This window comes from Barbus barbus (assembly GCF_936440315.1).
Source record: "Barbus barbus genome assembly, chromosome: 21".
NCBI classification, from domain to species: Eukaryota; Metazoa; Chordata; class Actinopteri; order Cypriniformes; family Cyprinidae; genus Barbus; species Barbus barbus.
The window spans coordinates 17089354-17107744 of record NC_136749.1 but is presented as its reverse complement, the minus strand read 5'-3'; the positions used below and the strand labels follow the sequence as shown (position 1 = coordinate 17107744).

General features: G+C 37.1%; 1 protein-coding gene across 1 annotated transcript in view; it reads right to left on the bottom strand.

The window, feature by feature from the left end:
- Positions 1 to 18391, bottom strand: part of LOC306887451 (polypeptide N-acetylgalactosaminyltransferase 1-like) — a 103938-nt gene that overhangs the window by 13902 nt on the left and 71645 nt on the right. The window contains exons 5-9 of the mRNA XM_079445176.1: positions 13161 to 13327; positions 5750 to 5957; positions 3320 to 3490; positions 994 to 1111; positions 720 to 900 (exon numbers count right to left, since the gene is read on the bottom strand). Of these exons, the coding sequence (XP_079301302.1) occupies positions 720 to 900; positions 994 to 1111; positions 3320 to 3490; positions 5750 to 5957; positions 13161 to 13327 (845 nt within the window). The remainder of the gene's footprint in view (positions 1 to 719; positions 901 to 993; positions 1112 to 3319; positions 3491 to 5749; positions 5958 to 13160; positions 13328 to 18391) is intronic.

Sequence of the window (18391 nt, the reverse complement as noted above, 5' to 3'; positions counted from 1 at the left end):
ACTTCTTTAAAAAACATAAAAAATCTTACTGTTACTTAATCTTACTTACAAAAACTTTTGAGTTTTGACTGGTAGTGTATTATATATTGTATATATTGTATTTTACTGTATAAAATTTTTCATATAACAAATATTGTAAATTATATATTGCATTATTTGTTATACATTATATACTTGTGCTGTCAAATGATTAATCGCGAATAATCACATCCAAAATAAAAATTTTGTTTACATTATATACGTGTGTGTACTCTGTATATTTATTATCTATATATAAAAGCACATACAGTGTATATTTTGAAAATATTTACATGTATTTACATGTATATATTTATATTAATCTCATTTATATTATATATAAATATATTTATTATATAAACATAACATATTTTTCTTAAATATATACATGCATGTGTTTGTATTTATATATACATAATAAATATACACAGTACCCATAAATTATGTGAACAAAAACTTTTATTTTGGATGCAATTAATCGCGATTAATCATTTGACAGCATTATTATATACTGTATATAATGCCCATATGTCCATATTGTTTGTGTGTATATATTGTATTTACAGTAACCATTTCACTATTTGAGTTGTGCATTCCCCTATGTAAACTGACATTGTGTGTAGTGTTTGTGTTTCTGTATTTTCAAACTTCACTGTGTATCTGTTTACGGTGCAGATGTGTAGCATGTAAACGTGACTGACCAGGTGAGATGATGTAGAAGAAGTTCTTGAACTCATCCATCCAGACCTCTGCCAGCCGTCTGTTGTTTTTGTTGATGATCTGCCCAGTTCCACCGGGGAACGTGTACGGCGTCGCCTTACGGAACACGTGACCGACGTGAGAACACGTGACGATCTCAAGTGTCCCCCCGCACTGCCAAATCTGATAAACAAGGGCAAATATTACTTCTCTGAGTATGAAAAATAGGCACTATATGCACAAGTGGAATTGTGGTGGTTGAGCATTGAGACTGACCCTAAAGGAGATCTCCAGGTTCTCTCCTCCCCAAATATCCATGCCTGCATCATATGTGCCAATCTCCTGGAAATAATCTCTGTCTATGGAGAAGAGACCACCTGCCATAGTGGGGGTCCTGATGGATGATGCAAAAAAAACAAAAAAAAAAACAGTTTAATTGCAAGAGGCCCTTCAGGGGAATGATCATATCTTATTAAAGCAGCTGTTCCTCTCCTGTTCACTCTGTTACAAATAAGCACGTTGCGTGTCACTCAGGGGAATGGGATCTTCAGTAGAAATGACATGTTTACATGTGCCTATTTTGCCAACAACATATCCTTCTTTAAATATCTTTCACTCATGTTCGTCCATTTCCCTCAGCAGGTGCTCTCTGTTCTTTCCTGTTTTCTTTCCATCCATCCCCTGCAGCACGTCTCATTCACAGTCATGTTTTCCTCAAGTAAGAACCTGTTGTTGTTATGCTCTCAAGTTGTTTTCATGCAGAGAACCAGGCTCTGAAGTAAAAAAGGAGACGAAGTAAACGAGGGATCGTAAGGGGAAAAAATACAAAAACAGAGAGCAGAGTGGCGTCAGAGCGTTCTGATAAAAAAAACAACATGCAGCTCTGAAAAACAGGATCCGTGAAGAAATCAAGCAGTAGAAGCCTAAGAGCTACGCTGCTCCTGTAGTTATGAGGTGAGCAGGTAAACACACTCTCCTCTCGGCAAAGTGCTGGTGTGAATTAAAACTCCCCTCGTCTTTGTGTTAACTGCAGTGTTTAGCTGCAGGGCTGGAGAAACACTTTTATATTCCGCAGCTTTAAGTTGCATGTCAAATACCTTTTTAAAAAGAAAAAAAAATGTTGAATTTACATCTAAAGGCCTTTACAAATTGGAGTCATTGCCTACTGTTTAACACACATACTCTGTGATTCATTGTGTCATGGCGCTCATGCGAGCAATTTGAGTTCAAATCTGGCTTGTGACATTTCTACCTCTATTCGCTTACTGTTTACATTCCTATCTCTTACATTAAAAGGTCTCAAAATTAGGCATCTGAAAAAAGCTGTTAAAAATGGAATACTAATGTACTGTACACACAGTGGCTATTGCACTACTTTGTTAAAAAATGTGGAAACTGAACTTATGTGACAAGTAATATTAATAACAGTACAACAGTACATTTATAACAGTAGTAGTACACTGTTGACAGTCTGAAAAAGGAGATTATATATGTAAAAGGACATTATATTTTCAATGCAATAGTCTCTTATGCTCACCAAGGCTACATTTATTTGATCAAAAATACAGTAAGAATGGTAATATTGTGAAACAATCAATAATCAATTTTCTATTTTAATATATTTTAAAATGTAATTTATTCCTGTGACTGTGTGTGCGATATCATCAATTTTGAAAACAGATGTGCTGCTTAAAGGGATAGCTCACCCAAAAATGAAAGTTCTGTCATTAATTACTCACCCTGATGTTGTTCCAAACGCACCTTCATTCATCTTCGTAACAAATATTAAAGTATTTTTGATTAAATCCGAGAGCTTTCTGACCCTCCATTGACAGCAACCCAACTGCATCGCGATACTTATGTGAACGTGTGTCGAAGACTGAAGCGGAAGAGAAGAAATTGTTGAATAAAGATGTTATTTTTATTTTCTTTACGCACAAAAAGTATTCTCCTAGCTTCATAAAATTAAGTTTGAACCACTGATGTCACATGGACTATCTTAACGATGTCCTTACTACCTTTCTGGGCCTTGAACATGGTAGTTCCGTTGCTGTCTATGCAGGGTCAGAGAGCTTTTGGATTTCATCAAAAATATCTTAATTTGTGTTCCGAGGATGAACAAAGGTCTTACAGGTTTGGAACGACATGAGGTTGAGTAATTAATGACAGAATTTTCACTTTTGGGTGAGCTATCCCTTTTATATTTTTGTCGAAACCATGATACATTTTTTCAGGCTTCTATGATGAACAAAAAGTTTTAAAAAAAAACATTTATTTGAAATAGCATTTAATTGGAACAATATAAATGTCTTTGTCATCATTTAACACAAGTTGTGTAGACTACTTTTATGGTGCTTTTTTGAATATTTGTCCTTATTTTCCTTTTCGTTTCGTGGAAAACATAAAAGCACAAATGTTTGTAATGACACCAGGGTGAGTAAACAGAAATTTAAATTTTTAGGTGAACTGTCCTTTTAAGACTAGCACAGTACTTGATTCTACTATGGACCTTTGACTTCATTTGGAACATAGTAAAGTTTATCACAGCTATTTAATCCTGATTCACTTGTCTAACTGCATGATAAGCATTTCAGTTTGTTACCTGACAGGCAGGGATCGGTCTCCTTTCCTGCGATCCATCTCTCTCTGTGGTACCGGATACCAGCGGAAGTTCAGCTTCCAGTTGAAGCCACCATATGTCATATCAGAGCCTGCCATGTACTCAAACGTGTCATCGCTGATCACGTCAATGATAGGACACACCACGGTTTTCCTGTGAAACACACACACAAGTGATATTAGCAATACACTTTCACTGCTTTGACCTCATCTACCTGAAAGAATGAGTTTTGTCTGCCACAGAATGTCCCTTTTTTATTTTGAATTCAGCTGGCACACGCTCAGACACACCTCTCTTTACTCAAACAGATGCAGACACAAATCAGAGGGGACGTCTTGCTAAACTTGTGTCATCAATCAGCACCAAGCAGCCCACTGTGATGCTAACCCGGGCGATGAGGATGGATCGCACACACACACACTCAGGCACTGCAGGCAAAGTTTCCTTTCTTAAATTCAGCAGACTGAAGCTTCATCTGCTAATGATGCCCCAACAGGCCTCCCGAGGCAAGACAACACAGAGAATCAGCATGTGCATGTGGGCATGTGCGCATGTTTAGAAGAGGGGAGAAATACTCCGCATATATCTTCAAAGAATCAAAATCAGATGAAAGTGAGTTCATGTTTCTATACCCTACAAGTTCTCCATTTCAGACACAAATGCAGCCTAAAGGCCAATAAACACCGCACAGACAAACGCCAACAAACTCCAACAAACTAGTCTGTTGGAGTTTGTTGGATCAGTGTGTTACCCCTGTTGCCGACTGAACGTGCTTATAGATATAGATTTGGTCAGTGTCTGTTGGTGCAGTGTGAACATGACAGTTATTTTTCATAAGATTCTAAATCCAACAGCCAACTTGAGCCAACTTGTTTGTTGGAGTTTGTTGGCATTGTCTGTGAGGTGTGAATTGGCCTTTAGGTGAAACCCAACTACAAAAATGCAATAAAGGCCTGGGAAAAAACTCTAAAAGCTATTGATCGCTCCGCTCTCTGCAAACCAACATGCCAAAAGGGCGGAAAAGAAAGTGTGTGCGAAAATGACTGGTTTGTTTTTATGTTCCACCACAAATCGTAGAAATGAAATGAAAGGCATGTGCTGGGTGTGACCATTTTTTGTGTTTGTGCATATATGTCTGAGCTATCAATCCAGTAGTGGAAAGCAATTTCTGAACTACTAACACTAAATCTGAAAAAAAAAAAAAAAAAAAAAAAAAAAAAATATATATATATATATATATATATATATATATATATATAAATAAATATATATATATATATATATGTATGTATATATATATATATATATATATATATATATATAAAATCTTTAAAACATTTGTAAGTGAGTGACATATTAGTCAGTGTATATTGTATCTTCAAACATGCACCCTGGGTTTTGAACAGATGCCAGACTGAAGAACATCACATCTGGTTAGTGTTCCATTGGTGCAAACCAAAACACACACACACACACACACACACACACACACAATGTTATTCGTTGTGAATGAGTTTTCATGTGTCTTTAGAGATTTATCCTCCTACTTAATGCATACGCACGTTTGTGAGCAGTTTTTTTCTTTATTTATCATTCAATTCAACCATTTTTTATCGTATTTTTTGTTATCTTAATATGCAATTACAGTATATTGTGTAGATTATGTAAATGGTTTTATATTCTAACAATGATAATTACTATAGACTAGTAATTAGTCTATAGTAGTAGACTAGTAATTAGACTAGAAGTTAGCCTTAAAACATCTTGACCCTAACCCTAAACCTCCACTCTAAAAGAAAATATATTCATTATTTATTTATAAAGACATATCTTACTTGGGTAAAAATTTTTTTTACAATTTTATTCACAAAAATATATCCCACATACTGACACTGTTCAATAACCTGTCTGCACTCCTCACTCACAATGTTCTTATTGTTTCCTCTGTTATTTTGCACATTTCTGATATTTTGCACATTCCCTTGCACATTTCTACCTCCGGATGCCGTTAAGGTCATTGGCCATATATAAACATATGCTACTTACATATCTTTATAATGCACCTTCCTTGCAACCTAAATTGTATGTACAGTCATTTGCATCCCCCTCTACCTCATAACTTGCACTATATGTCATAAAACTTAATGTATATACACATTTTTTATATTTATTTATATACTTTGTTATTTGCACTTCTGGTTAGATGCTAACTGCATTTCATTGGCTCTGTACTTGTACTCTGCACAGTGACAATAAAGTTGAATCTAATCTAATCTAATCTAATCTAATCTATTACATCACATATCCAGTATTTCCAGCAGCACATACTAGGGGAGAAAAGTCAGCTTGGGATCCTAGGGTTACAATGTTGAAATTTTCAAAGTGTTGCAACTTAAAAGTTATAGTACGTACTTGTCAAGTTTGATGCGAGCGAGCAGAGGCTCTAGCCAGCCGGTGGTGCATTCACAGTGGGCATCCAGGAAGGTAATCACCTGACCTGTGGAGATGGATGCCCCCTTCAACCGAGCGCGAATCAGGCCCGAGCGCTGCTCCATCCGTACCACCCTGACAGGAACCTCTAGCTTCCGCACGTACTGCTCCAACTGCCTCTTCAAGAACTCTACATGCACACAAAGGTAACAAACAATTATGCACTTGCTTCCCATATAGATAGATTATATAGATCAAAATCACATCTTCGCTCAATATCCATCAGTGGATAGGGAAAAGTTGGAAAAGTTGGATAGGGCATATTATAATTAAGTGAGAATATTTATTAGGTGAACATTTATAACTCTTTTGTTGATTTGTCTCTCTCCATCTGCATGATAATTTGTTCAATAGTCTACCAATGCTTCCAGCAAGCTGATGGTTTATTTTGCCGTTAAAATTGTATTTTTTATGTGGCTGCCAACAACAAATTTTTTTTACTGTGGAGCTCAAGTGAAGCTCTTGAAATATAATGATTATTGCCCAAAAAGGTGTGTGAGGGGGCATGTTCTTTGTGTTGCCAATGTACAGGAAAGCTTTCTTTAATAATCTCCCCCCACTTCAATCATTAATCAAGTATTGCTCTACATCAGCATCTGCTGTGGGTGGTTCGGTTCACGCTGCCAATGACTCCAACGCTTTAACACAGCTCATGTGGAACAACATCCTCAGCTACAGCAGCCATCTTTAAATACAGATCTAAAGTTACTGCGGTGGGATACCAATGCTGTCAGTTTTGATCAAATAAGCCAGTTCAAAGCCACTGAATGGCCTGATAAGATTATTCAAACTGTGTTCAGGAACATAAAGGACAGACTGAAACTGTGAAACAATACAGAAGAAGCCTGTGAAACGTCAACATTCATTTACAGTTACATTTATGGTTAAGATGGTACGTGTATTTTGTAAGTCACTGGTTCTTAACGTTTTTGACTCGAAGGCCTCCTGTTGTCCAACACAATATTCAAAGCCATTCAACATCCTTCAAACAACATTGATGAGTGGAATGACAGAATTTCATGTTAGTAGTTTTAGAGATTATTTTAACGAAAGCAACAAATAAAATCTGTATCTGACGGGGGGACATGTCAGTCTCCCAGATACAGTCTCACAGAGGGTTTTTATCTGCTCTCTCATGCTTTATTTGAGGTGTGATATGTGGAACAGAACAGAACAGAACGCTCTGAACTACAAAGACAGCAGGAGCAGCAGGGATTTCTCATGCCAGTGACCCCCCTAAAACACTCCAAAAACAGAAAGACAAAAGAGTTTCACATTCAGCCAGGAAAGAAAACGTTTATTTTCTGTTTCCATGTCATTATCTGGTGATCCGTCTCTTTAACTTCTTCACACATACAGACAACCTGACAACACGCAAGTTCCATTCTGCAATATTTCCCACTTTAAGGCGCAAATATGTCACATTATGTAAATTAAATGCATATGCAAACTCCATAACATGTTGTATAAAACAAGTCAAATGGATGCTCCACTCAAATGAACACTCATCACTCTCTGCATACACGTGAGTAAATCTATGCACAAGTAAATCAATATCCTGCCTTATTCCTCTAGTCATTTAAGTGGAAATAAAGAGGAGGAAGAGTGAGTGGGTGGAAAGAGAGAGAAGGAGAACGAGAGAGGACATCATTAGAGGACAAAATTGAGCGGCAGGAAGATGAGAGGAAGAATTTGGGTCTTTATCTCTCTACAGGAGAAGCAGATTAGCACAGATGAGGGAGGAGGGGGGCTGGCAGCTATTCTTATGCAGGACGTGACCTGTGCAGTCAATCTATTACCGAGCGAACTGCTGCATGTGTGCGTGACAGAGTGAGAAAAGAAGACATCGATGTGTCTTTTTTGCATCTGTCAAAATGTTGCAGTGGTTAGACAGGAGTGTGTGTGTGTGTGTGTGCTTCAATGAAGCTTCAAAGCACTCTCGGATGAACACTCTGTCAAAATCTCTGCAGTCTCTCACCTACAGACTAAATTCAGATGTGGCTACAGTTACTCCAGCTGCGCTTTTTCTGTCATGGCGAGACTATAGGTTTTATAATGATGTAATAATTTTTATACTGAGGTAATAATGCTTTCAATCCCCTACCTCTGATCTTAAAGGCACGGTTCACCCAAAAATGAACAATCTGTCATTATTTATTCACTGTCCTGTTGTTTCAAACCTTTCTTTCTTCTGTGAAACACAAAATAAGATATTTTCGAAAAATGTCTCAGTGTGTTTTTGTCAATACAGTGAAAATGTATAAATCAATAGTGCAGAAATATAATTCGACTTGATGCTGATGCAAAATCAAAATTCCAGACTGCACAGAATACAATCGAAATGACTTGTTTCTGACCATGAACAATTTGACGAACAATGATAAATGTTACCACATCTAAAGTTAATGAGGTCCAGAAACAACAATATATCCCACTGACTTCCCCCTTCGTTGAACAAAAACAGCTTAAATGTTTTTCAAAATATCTTTGGTTTGGAACGACATTAGGGTGAGTAAGTAATGATAGAATTTTTTGTATGTTTTATTAAGCTGTTTTCTTTGCGAGGATGTTTGGGTGGTCCCCAAAGATGAGGTGATTTCAAGTTTTATCATCATTGTATGGACATTTGGTCCACACAATGTCGGCAAAACTTGACCCCCACACACACACAAGCACACTAAACATACACATAGCCTACTGAGAATACAAACACACATACAGCACAGTAACAAAATCACATTGTCAAAACCACACTGGTGCGTAAACAAGACCCAAGTAGTAGTGTACTCAACTTCCTGTAGTCAACAACACAGATGCAATACGAACTCGCTTACAAAAACAGTACAAGAAATAGTACAAGGCAGACACACCTATGAAATCGCTAATGAGGAAAAGATAGATCTTAGCAGTTCCATTCACTATTTACCTTCCATTACAAACCATATATCCGATAACAGAGAGTATAAGAAATACAAAGAGAAACCCTGAGAGAAAGGGAATCAATACAGTAGAAAAAACACAAAGGACAAAGGGAGAAAAGGGGATAAAGCTTTTTCCTCTAGTGTGTCCTTCAGATCAATAGTGCTCCTCTGAAACTGTAAGGTCAGCGTTTCCAAAGAATGAAGGTTTGAAGTGAGCAGATATTCACTGACATAAAACAGAACAAGCCAGTTTTATGCCTCAAACCACCGAACATGTTAAATGAGCTATTCATATTGTAATAGCCTAGAGCAGAGATTCCCAACGATTTTTGTCAGTTAAACCCCTTAGACCTATATATTTATTTAAAATCTCCCAGAGGTTTTACATTTTATTTCACACTTATTCTTTTAATTTTACATTGTCATTATTCCATTAATTCTTAGCTTTTCATCAACTTGCAAACCCCTTGCAGTACCTCACGAATCCCAGTTTGGGAAATGCACTCTTGACAAATTGAGCAGCAGTACTAAAAAAGACAATGTCGGTTCAAATCTGGCTCGCAACACTGACGATCTTGTTTCATCCTCCTCTTCGCATCGTATTAAAACAGTAACAGCAAGTGTCCTAACATGTGTTCATGTAAGTTTTTGCATGTGTGTTTGCCATCACAGTGCTGTCAGCAGTTTCATTGGCTGTTGTCTGTGTTTGTGAGTGAATGTTCACCCTGGAGCTGTACACCCCGAGCCGGGTCACATGGAGCACTCGTGCAGGGCTTTCAGCAGCCATTGCAATGACGCCGGAGGGCAACAGAGTCACGCAGAGGTCATCTATGCAGAGGTCAGAGCACTCCGGAGCAGCTGCCAATGAGACCAATGCCAGTGAAAGACCCGCAGGACACATCTCTACAGTCAGCTGAAACGCTCCTGACCTCTTGGGTCACTCAGAGTCAGTGGCATAACAGGGATTTGCAAGTGCAAAAACTTGGTGGCTTCCTCAACACAGCAGCCTACAAGAATAACCTTAAAACATGAAAATATATCAATGTAATGTTGGTTTACGTAATTGCTGCAGTCTAAACCAATTTGATCTTTTAAAGGGACACTTCACTCAAAAATAAATTCAGTCATCATTTACTTGACCATGAGGGTCATTAAAAAATGCATGACTAAGTCCTCGGTTCTCCCCTTGTCTTTGTCTCAGTTTAAGGTTTATAATGGTCTAAGTGTGTTGATGTTTATTAAAAGTATATTTACGTCTAATCCTTTGTCTTGCGCCGTTACTACAACCACTACCGTGACAGATTACACATTTAACAAACTTGAACTGTTTTGTTTTGGATGCCTCTCCAGATATTTTATAAAATAATTATATTAATTCAGTTTGTTTATTCTTAAAAACCGTGCTTTGCTAAATACAATTAAATTTAGGATAAACAAGTATATAGACAGATTAATTCATAGTTTATTGTCGGTTTCTTTTTTACCTTCTTACCTTATCTCCAATCCCTCTGTTAGTGTTTAAAAATCAATAGGAAACTAAATGTTAACCTGATCCATCACAAAGCTTCACTGCTGCTTCATGGCATTCTACCACAAAGTATATGACAAAATGCAGGATATCAGCATTATCACTCACTGTGTGTCTTTGTTTCACTATGTTCAGTGTTTTTAATCGTGTCACTGCCTCGACACTCGGCGCTCACATCAATGCGGGGGGAAAGGCGGTGGCAGTGCAGTGATGGAGAAGATGATTCAGGGCTATGGAAAAAAAAAATGCTTGTAGAATCAAGGGCAGGTCTGTCAACACCTGGATTGAATAATTACACTAATAAGTACGACACCAGCTAAATCGGATTTCCCAGGATTCACCGCAGAGCAGGAGAAATGCATATGATAATTTGATTTATCGTTTGAAATTAGTCATTTTGACATTTTAATGAGTTTTAGAGTAAGGTGTTAGGCTCAATAGACTAATGTATATGTCATTTAGAAGTGAATAAAATTTAAACCACAGCGAATGAGCTGCACAGTATATACGAGAGCTAGAAATATGAAGATGCTCAATGCCTTTGGACTTTTTCTTTGTTATCACAGTTATTTAATAACTCTCGAGCGGTTCTAATAGCTCTAATAATGATTTCCATATTCAAAGATGTAATGAAATTCTGGCCAATACCAACAAGGCAATAATTATTTTCATGTTATGACCAATAACTGATAAATGGCAGATATTAAAATTCTATTTGTATATTATAAAAAAAATTATAAAAATTAAAATTTTAAATACTAAACTATAATGTACATTATGAAAAATTATATTCATTTAAAGATTATTTGAAGATTACATTAGATTATATATATATATAATTTTTTATTAGATTTTTTTTAAGCGAGCATTAGATGATATCAAAGGTAAAAACAAAGAAGAAGAGCATGTACAAATAAATGTCCAACATCAACCAATATGTATCCAAAATCAACTGAAAGAAATCCCTTATGTTGGCTGATAATCGATATGGTATATATACACAAGTAGATCCCTATGCTAAAAATACTGGTGGTTTTCACAGGACCCCGACTTTTAACATGAGTGTATATGTGGGCGTGTATGTGTGTATGTGTGGGCTACTGATAATATAATTCCAGGTATGTATTTATTACACCTACTAATCCACTAATCCCATAATCTAGCCAAATTACAGGTTAGTGCAGCAGATAACGACAAAGACACTAGAGCTGCAAACCCGCACAGCAGCAGACACACATTAGAGCTAGTCAGAGACGTCAGGCTGAACATACACACACTCTCTCTCTGTATAAATCTGTCTTAACAAACACGCTCGCTTTCCAGTGCGTAAATCACATTTCATCATTGACGTTAATACGCAACAAGGTCACCGGCCATCTTTTTCCTCCAGATGTGTTCTGTTCCCTTTCACTGCACACAAACACACAAAATACACACTGCGAAAGAAGAGCTGACATGATACAGGCATTTTCAAAGAGTGCAAACAAAACCATGTCATTATCTCTGGAGTGCTGCAGTACAATGTCCTCATCTTAACTAAGAAATCTGTATGAGAGCATTTATTTGTGTATGCGAGAGATTTCTGTGCTATCATTCCCCTCTCAGCATTTAGCACCACATACGTCTGTCAAATTGACAGGTATGTTACTGATCTAACTAGACAATTCATCCAAGATTCATAATCAAAATGTCATAACTTGATCTTCAAGTAGTCTGCTTAAACCAAGCCTCTTTCTTAAAATCAACCTCAGTTTCGCATTCGGATCTGCCTCCATTCATCCAACAGCTGATGGATAGAACCAAGTCACCTGTTACAATCAAATGTCCATTAGAAAATGGAAGAAAACATCTGTTACATTACAGTTTTAAGGGGACACTTCACCCTAAATAGAAAACCGCCATTATTTCCTCATTCACACGGCTTTCACAACCTCTTTGACTATTCTTCGGATTGCCCACACAAACATGTATAGTAGAATGCCTAAGCTGCTCCTTTCCATACAATTCTATACAATACAAGGGCAAGTTTTTGTACAGAATGGCTTTATTTCTTTCAGTCGATACAAAATACTTGGAAAATAGCATAGCCTATATATTGTATAGACTAGTATCATGGTGCTTTTTTGTCATTTGAAGCCTCATCAACTATTATTGTAAAGAAAAGTGCAGCATGAACGTTATTCAAAATATCTAATTGTGTGTTTCACAGAAAAAAGTCATACAGGTTTTAACAAACATGAGGGTGAGTAATTTTTGGGTGAACTGTAACTTTAAGAAAAAAGAAAACGCTTCAGCAAACACGCATACTTAGGCACGTTTGTTTTCTTTGCATGGTGGGAAGTTTTCATTGACCTCTATTGTTTTTTACTGGAAAAATAATGTTTCCTATCGCCTAACCCTAAACTAAAGGGATTACTCACCCTCAAGCCATCCTAGGTGTATATGACTTTCTTCTTTCAGAGGAATACAATTAGAGTTATACTGAAAAATGGCCTGGCTCTTCCAAGCTTTATAATAGCAGTGAATGGGGATTGAAATTTTGAAGCCCAAAAAGTGCATCCATCCATCATAAAAAGTACTCCACATGGCTCCGGAGGGTTAATAAAGGCCTTCTAAAGTGAGGCAATGCATTTGTATAAGAAAAATATACATATTTAAAACTTTATAAACCGTAATCTCTAGTTTCCGCTAACTGTTGTACGTGCGTACACGAGAGAGTGGCATTCCAGCAATGACATTTCTTTAAGACATGCTCCCAAACCTCCAAAGCTGTTAAACTTATGACCCTTGGCTCTCCACAATGTAGGAGATTTCAAGTTTTATTATCCTTGTGGAAACATTTGGTCCCCAAAACATTGGCGAAATCTAGTGTGCGCACACTCACCTCTCTCACTGGCGTCATCCACCAGCACGATTTCCTCCAGCAGGGGTCTCGGTGACCTGTCGATGACGCTGTGGACCGTTCGGAGCAGCGTGGTCCACGCTTCATTATGGAACACAATCACAACACTGGTGCGTGGGAGATCGTCTGGATACACCTTTGTTTTACACCTGCAAAATATAAAAATAGGCAATGAGAATGAACAAAACCTGTAGACAATCAAGTTCAAGATATTAAAAAAGCTGCATTCTCCTAAACTCTCTTCCCTCCAGAGCACAGAAACAGACCGCACAGAGTCTGGAGAGCTGCAGAGAGCTCTATTTGAGATGAGTGGAGATTAGCACTTATCAGAAACACACAGGCTGTTATGGAGAAACGGTGAGTGGAGAGCTGCTGGAGAGACTGTGAATGCATCTCATTTAGTGTGAGGAACTCTAAAAACAGATGACACTGGAATGAATGATGACAGAGATTCTGAATGAATGTTTGTGACTTTGGCAGGTTTGGTCACACCTTATGGTGTAATATTCAGTGTGAATGAGTTAACAATCAGCATTTACCAACAAAAACAAGACAGAGATTTATTATTACTGTTATTAGCACTTTCATCTAGTATTTATCTTTAGCTCAATCTTTTTAAAGGAACAGTTCATCTAAAAATATCTGTCTGAACACAATTGAAGCTTAGAGGAATGCTGAGGCTTTCATTCAATGAAAATAAATGGGTCATATGATGTCAATGATGGCAATGTGATTGGTTCTTCTGTATAATAGACTATTGTGACACACCAAATTTGATTATGAGCATGTTTAAGTTTCACAAATAAAAAAGATAACATATTCAGTAAATGATTTAGGACTTCAAATTTCAGTTGGTTTTGGGGTATATGGAGCCCCTAAAGGGACATGGTTATTTTGGACATAGAACAAAATAAGAGATGGGAGAAAAGAATAATATGTTTTTGTATATTAGCATTAAATGCATATTAGCATTCCTGCCTCATTTCTTATTGTATATTAGCATAAAAGCATAAACTGGTTTTGCATTTGTGCTCCCAAGAAACTTTGCATTCTCTCACAAAACTTTTGCGTTTGCATGAAAAACCTCTGAGCTCCCCCAAGAAACTTTGTATTCGTTCACAAAAATTTTAGGCAAAGTTTCTCGGGGGAACGAAAAATGTATCAATTTTTTTCCTCATCACTATGTCCCTTCAAGGGCACCATAGAGCTATTACTTTAAGTTCTGTTAAATTAAGGTTACTTAATTTATCCATTTTTGTTAATTTCATTGTTAGATACACTTTCAGTACTCTGTACTGTTATTTTATTCTTTTGTTCATTTTGTATTTGTCAATATTACTTGGTTACTCAATCTACAGTAATGTTTATTGTTACTTTATTTGTCTTATTCACCAATTCTCATTGCAGCCAGTTATTCTGGAAATGCTCTGGCAATAACAAACAATGGATTTAATTGAAGAGGGAGAAACTGAGATTCCAATCCTTCTTGGATTCCAGAATATGGTCTGAAATTCCAATCAGTGTTTCCGTAAATATTCCATTCCTCAACTTCCTCGTTGGTCTAAATTTCAATCAGTCATCCAGAGCAAGGGCTCTGATTTGAGGGACTGTATGTTCAGAGAATGTGTTGATAGTTTGTGGATTATGTAACTGCAGGTCACTGTGTCAGTCTATGCTGTTGTAGGAAGAGGAAAGCCAGGTGTTTGCTGTATCTGGAGAGCTAAAGTGGGACACAGGCTTTCACTTCCTGCCTCATTTCCTGTTTGCCCTGGCACAGCTGGGGGATTTTGGTCTGCGGTCACCCAAAAAGACAAAACATCAAGCACAAAACCACAATGATCTAAATGACTAATAACTTACACAAAAACAATAACACTAAAAGATTTAAAGAGAGACAAAACACCTTCCAACCTACTTGCCATCACACACACAATTAATTAAATGAAGGTGAGGGGTTGTAGCCCATCATGTCCCATCACTGCAGTAACACAGACCCTCTTGGCCCCATCTTTCTTAAACTCATCATCTGGAAACTCACAGACTGCTCTTTTTAAATTCATTAACCTGATGTCGACTCTCAGGACCCCAGACAATGGTTTAATTTGCAGCCGAGGCGTCTCATTGGTCAGCCCTGCTACCTGCTTGATTAAAATGAAGCACAGATTTCGCTCTCATTCCTTGGTGTCCGTTCTCCTAGATTTTCTGACTCTCTATAAAAATCAATTTTGTAAAGCAGGGAGATCATGCATCCCTTCCCTCCAATCAGCACAGACACCATCAAAGTGTGAGTGAGTTGAGTGGGTGAGGTAGCATATGCCTGGCCATGGCTTTATATGTGCGAGTGTGTGTGTGTGTGTGTGTGTGTCTAAGAGCAAAGGCTAAACCAGCCTAAAATAGTAACAATGTGGAAACGAATGGCTGATCAAAAGATGGAAAGAATCAAAGATGAATCACAAACACACACACACACACATACTCGCACAAACCCTCAGAGACACCAGACATGCACACAATCACATTTCTCAGGCCCTAGGAATAATTGGATATATTTGGTGCAATCAGAGAGAGACAAAAACAGCCGTAGGTCTGTAGGACTCTTCCATCACTCGCTCTCTCTCTCTCTCTCTCTCTCACACACGCACATTATATACTGGACTCCTCAGGCCAAATCTTTGCTTCAGCAAAGAGAGAGAGAGAGAGAAAGAGAAATGCAGTGGAAGAAGAATATGAGCTGTAGTTATTCAGTCATTTACAGGACATCCTACTAGATTGAGTTAGTCCAGTGATGCAGCTCACTGCGATTTTACACACATTTTCAGCTGTGTGCGTGTGTGTGTTTGGGAGGAGTAATTGAGGACAACCTTTCTCTTTTACTTTTGCTCTCCCTCTAAAGCAGAGATAACAGCCAGAGGACACACAGGATCGGTTAGTCATCAGTTCTCAAAGTCACCGTAATCTCAAACACACACATGCTAAATCCAAATCTCTCTGACCAGCGCTTTCATCATATCAAAGAACAGAATCAAAACAGAAAATGAAAATACAAAAACAACCAGCTGGTGTCACGGCAGGCTTCATAATCCAAAACACAGACTACAAATGGCAATTGTGGCCTTAAGGCCACATTTGACTAATTTTTAAGTTTTTATTTGGTCAAACCTTTGTGTAGTTGTGTAAAGCAGTTGAAATAAACTTTCAGTTGGTTGTGAAGACACTTTTTTACACACACAGACCACTCCTTTCTGTCAGCATTTTTACTTTTACATCGAATCCTGAAAAAAAATCAGTTTCAACAAATAAATTTGAGCAGTTTTCAACACTGATAATAATAATAAATGTTACTTTAGCATCAAATCAGCATATTACAGTAGCATGATTTCTGAAGGATATAGCCTTGGTGAGCATAAGAGTCTTCTTTCAAAATATTTAAAAAATATACCAACAAAAAACTTTTAAACAATACTAGGCAAAAAAAAATTTATTTGAATTGTATTGATTATAATGTGGAAACAGTGCCTCAACTCACATCACCTCCTTGACTCCAAAACTTTAGTATCTTATTGAAAATAATTTTTACATTAATCATTTATTATTTAAAAAATTATACATTAACTTATTTATTCACTCTGTAGAGTAAATTATTTTCTCATGCTTTTAGAAGACATGCCTCTCTTGACTCCTCAGAAACTCTTGAACTCAGAAGACTTTTTTTTAACCATGCCAATAAAAGCTACCTGAATGAAAGTAAAAAAGACATAAAAATGGACACTGTCAAACTGTAAAGGAAATATTGTGTTACCTTACTACAGTACAGCTCTCAGCATCAAACACACACACACACACACACACACACACACACACACACACACACACACACACACACACACACATACACATACACATACACATACACATACACATACACACACACACACACACACACACAGACACATACACATACACATACACATACACATACACATACACATACACATACACATACAGAGTTCCCTCCCAGACAGCAGGAATGCAGTGAAGGAGAAAAGGTCAGTATTGTTCCCAGCTGTGAGCTGTTCTCTCTATGAGACACAACTATAAAAACAGCGTGTGTTGGCGTGGTTGTGTAAATCTATGCTGACTGTGAGTTTACAGTCTAGACCATATGCTTTTAATGGTTCTGCACAACTTGCTAATTACAAAAATACAAGCCAAAAACGTTTTGCTCGCCACACTGGGGAGGCAAACCAAAAAACTCACACGCGACAAAAGAAGCAAGAGTAAAAAATGCAAAACGAGAATTCAAGCAATGCATAATTTAGCTGATGAATCACACAGTGATTATGTTAATTACATCGTTAAACAGTACACTGAAAAGCCAATCAGGTCATCAAGCACACGTTTGAACAGTTAATCATTTTATGAAGGTCAATACAACAACAAATCTTGTTCATATTCTACAGCAGAGATGTTCAATTAATGATCCAAAAGGTTCAGCCTCTGTATCGCAACAGAGGTCCTCAAAAGTTTTTTTTTACTAATTTCCTTGTGAACAGCAGTACTTTGCAAAAGTAAAATTACTTGTCAAAATGGGGTCTGAGAATAGTTCTACAAAAAAATATAAACATTTTCACCAGTTTAGGCAAAGTGGATTTGAATATTAAGTTAGGATCAACTTTTTAATCAGTTGTCTATTGTTTTCGAACCCTCTTGCTTCATTCTCATTTTCTACAGCGTTCTAACAAAAGTATCAATTTCTCACTGCCGTTTCTGAGCTACTGTTGTTTAAATAACTGTTGTCATCTGACAGAAGCTCTTTTTTATTCAGCAACAGGGTGCTTAACGTCTTCAGCGGGGAGAGAAGTAATGTGCATGTAGCGGAAAGAGTTGAAAAGAAGCGTGTCTGGAGCTAGTTAAAAATATTAGAAGAGACAGCAGCCAGAGATCATTACCACAAACAACACTGAGCACTTGTGATGTGTACAGCTCTGTTGTTTTGACATATTGTTTAATGTAACTGTTGTAACAGTAATGATGTAACTGTTGTCTCGCCGAACTGGTACCAGACCAGATCAAACTTGTCTAATATTTAGTTCCAGTCTTTATTCATATAGTGAATTCACTTTTATTTTTATTTATGTATTTTCCATTTTCATTTTAGTTGAAGTTTTAAGTAATTTTCTTGTGCTTTATTATTTTTTATATATTTCTATATA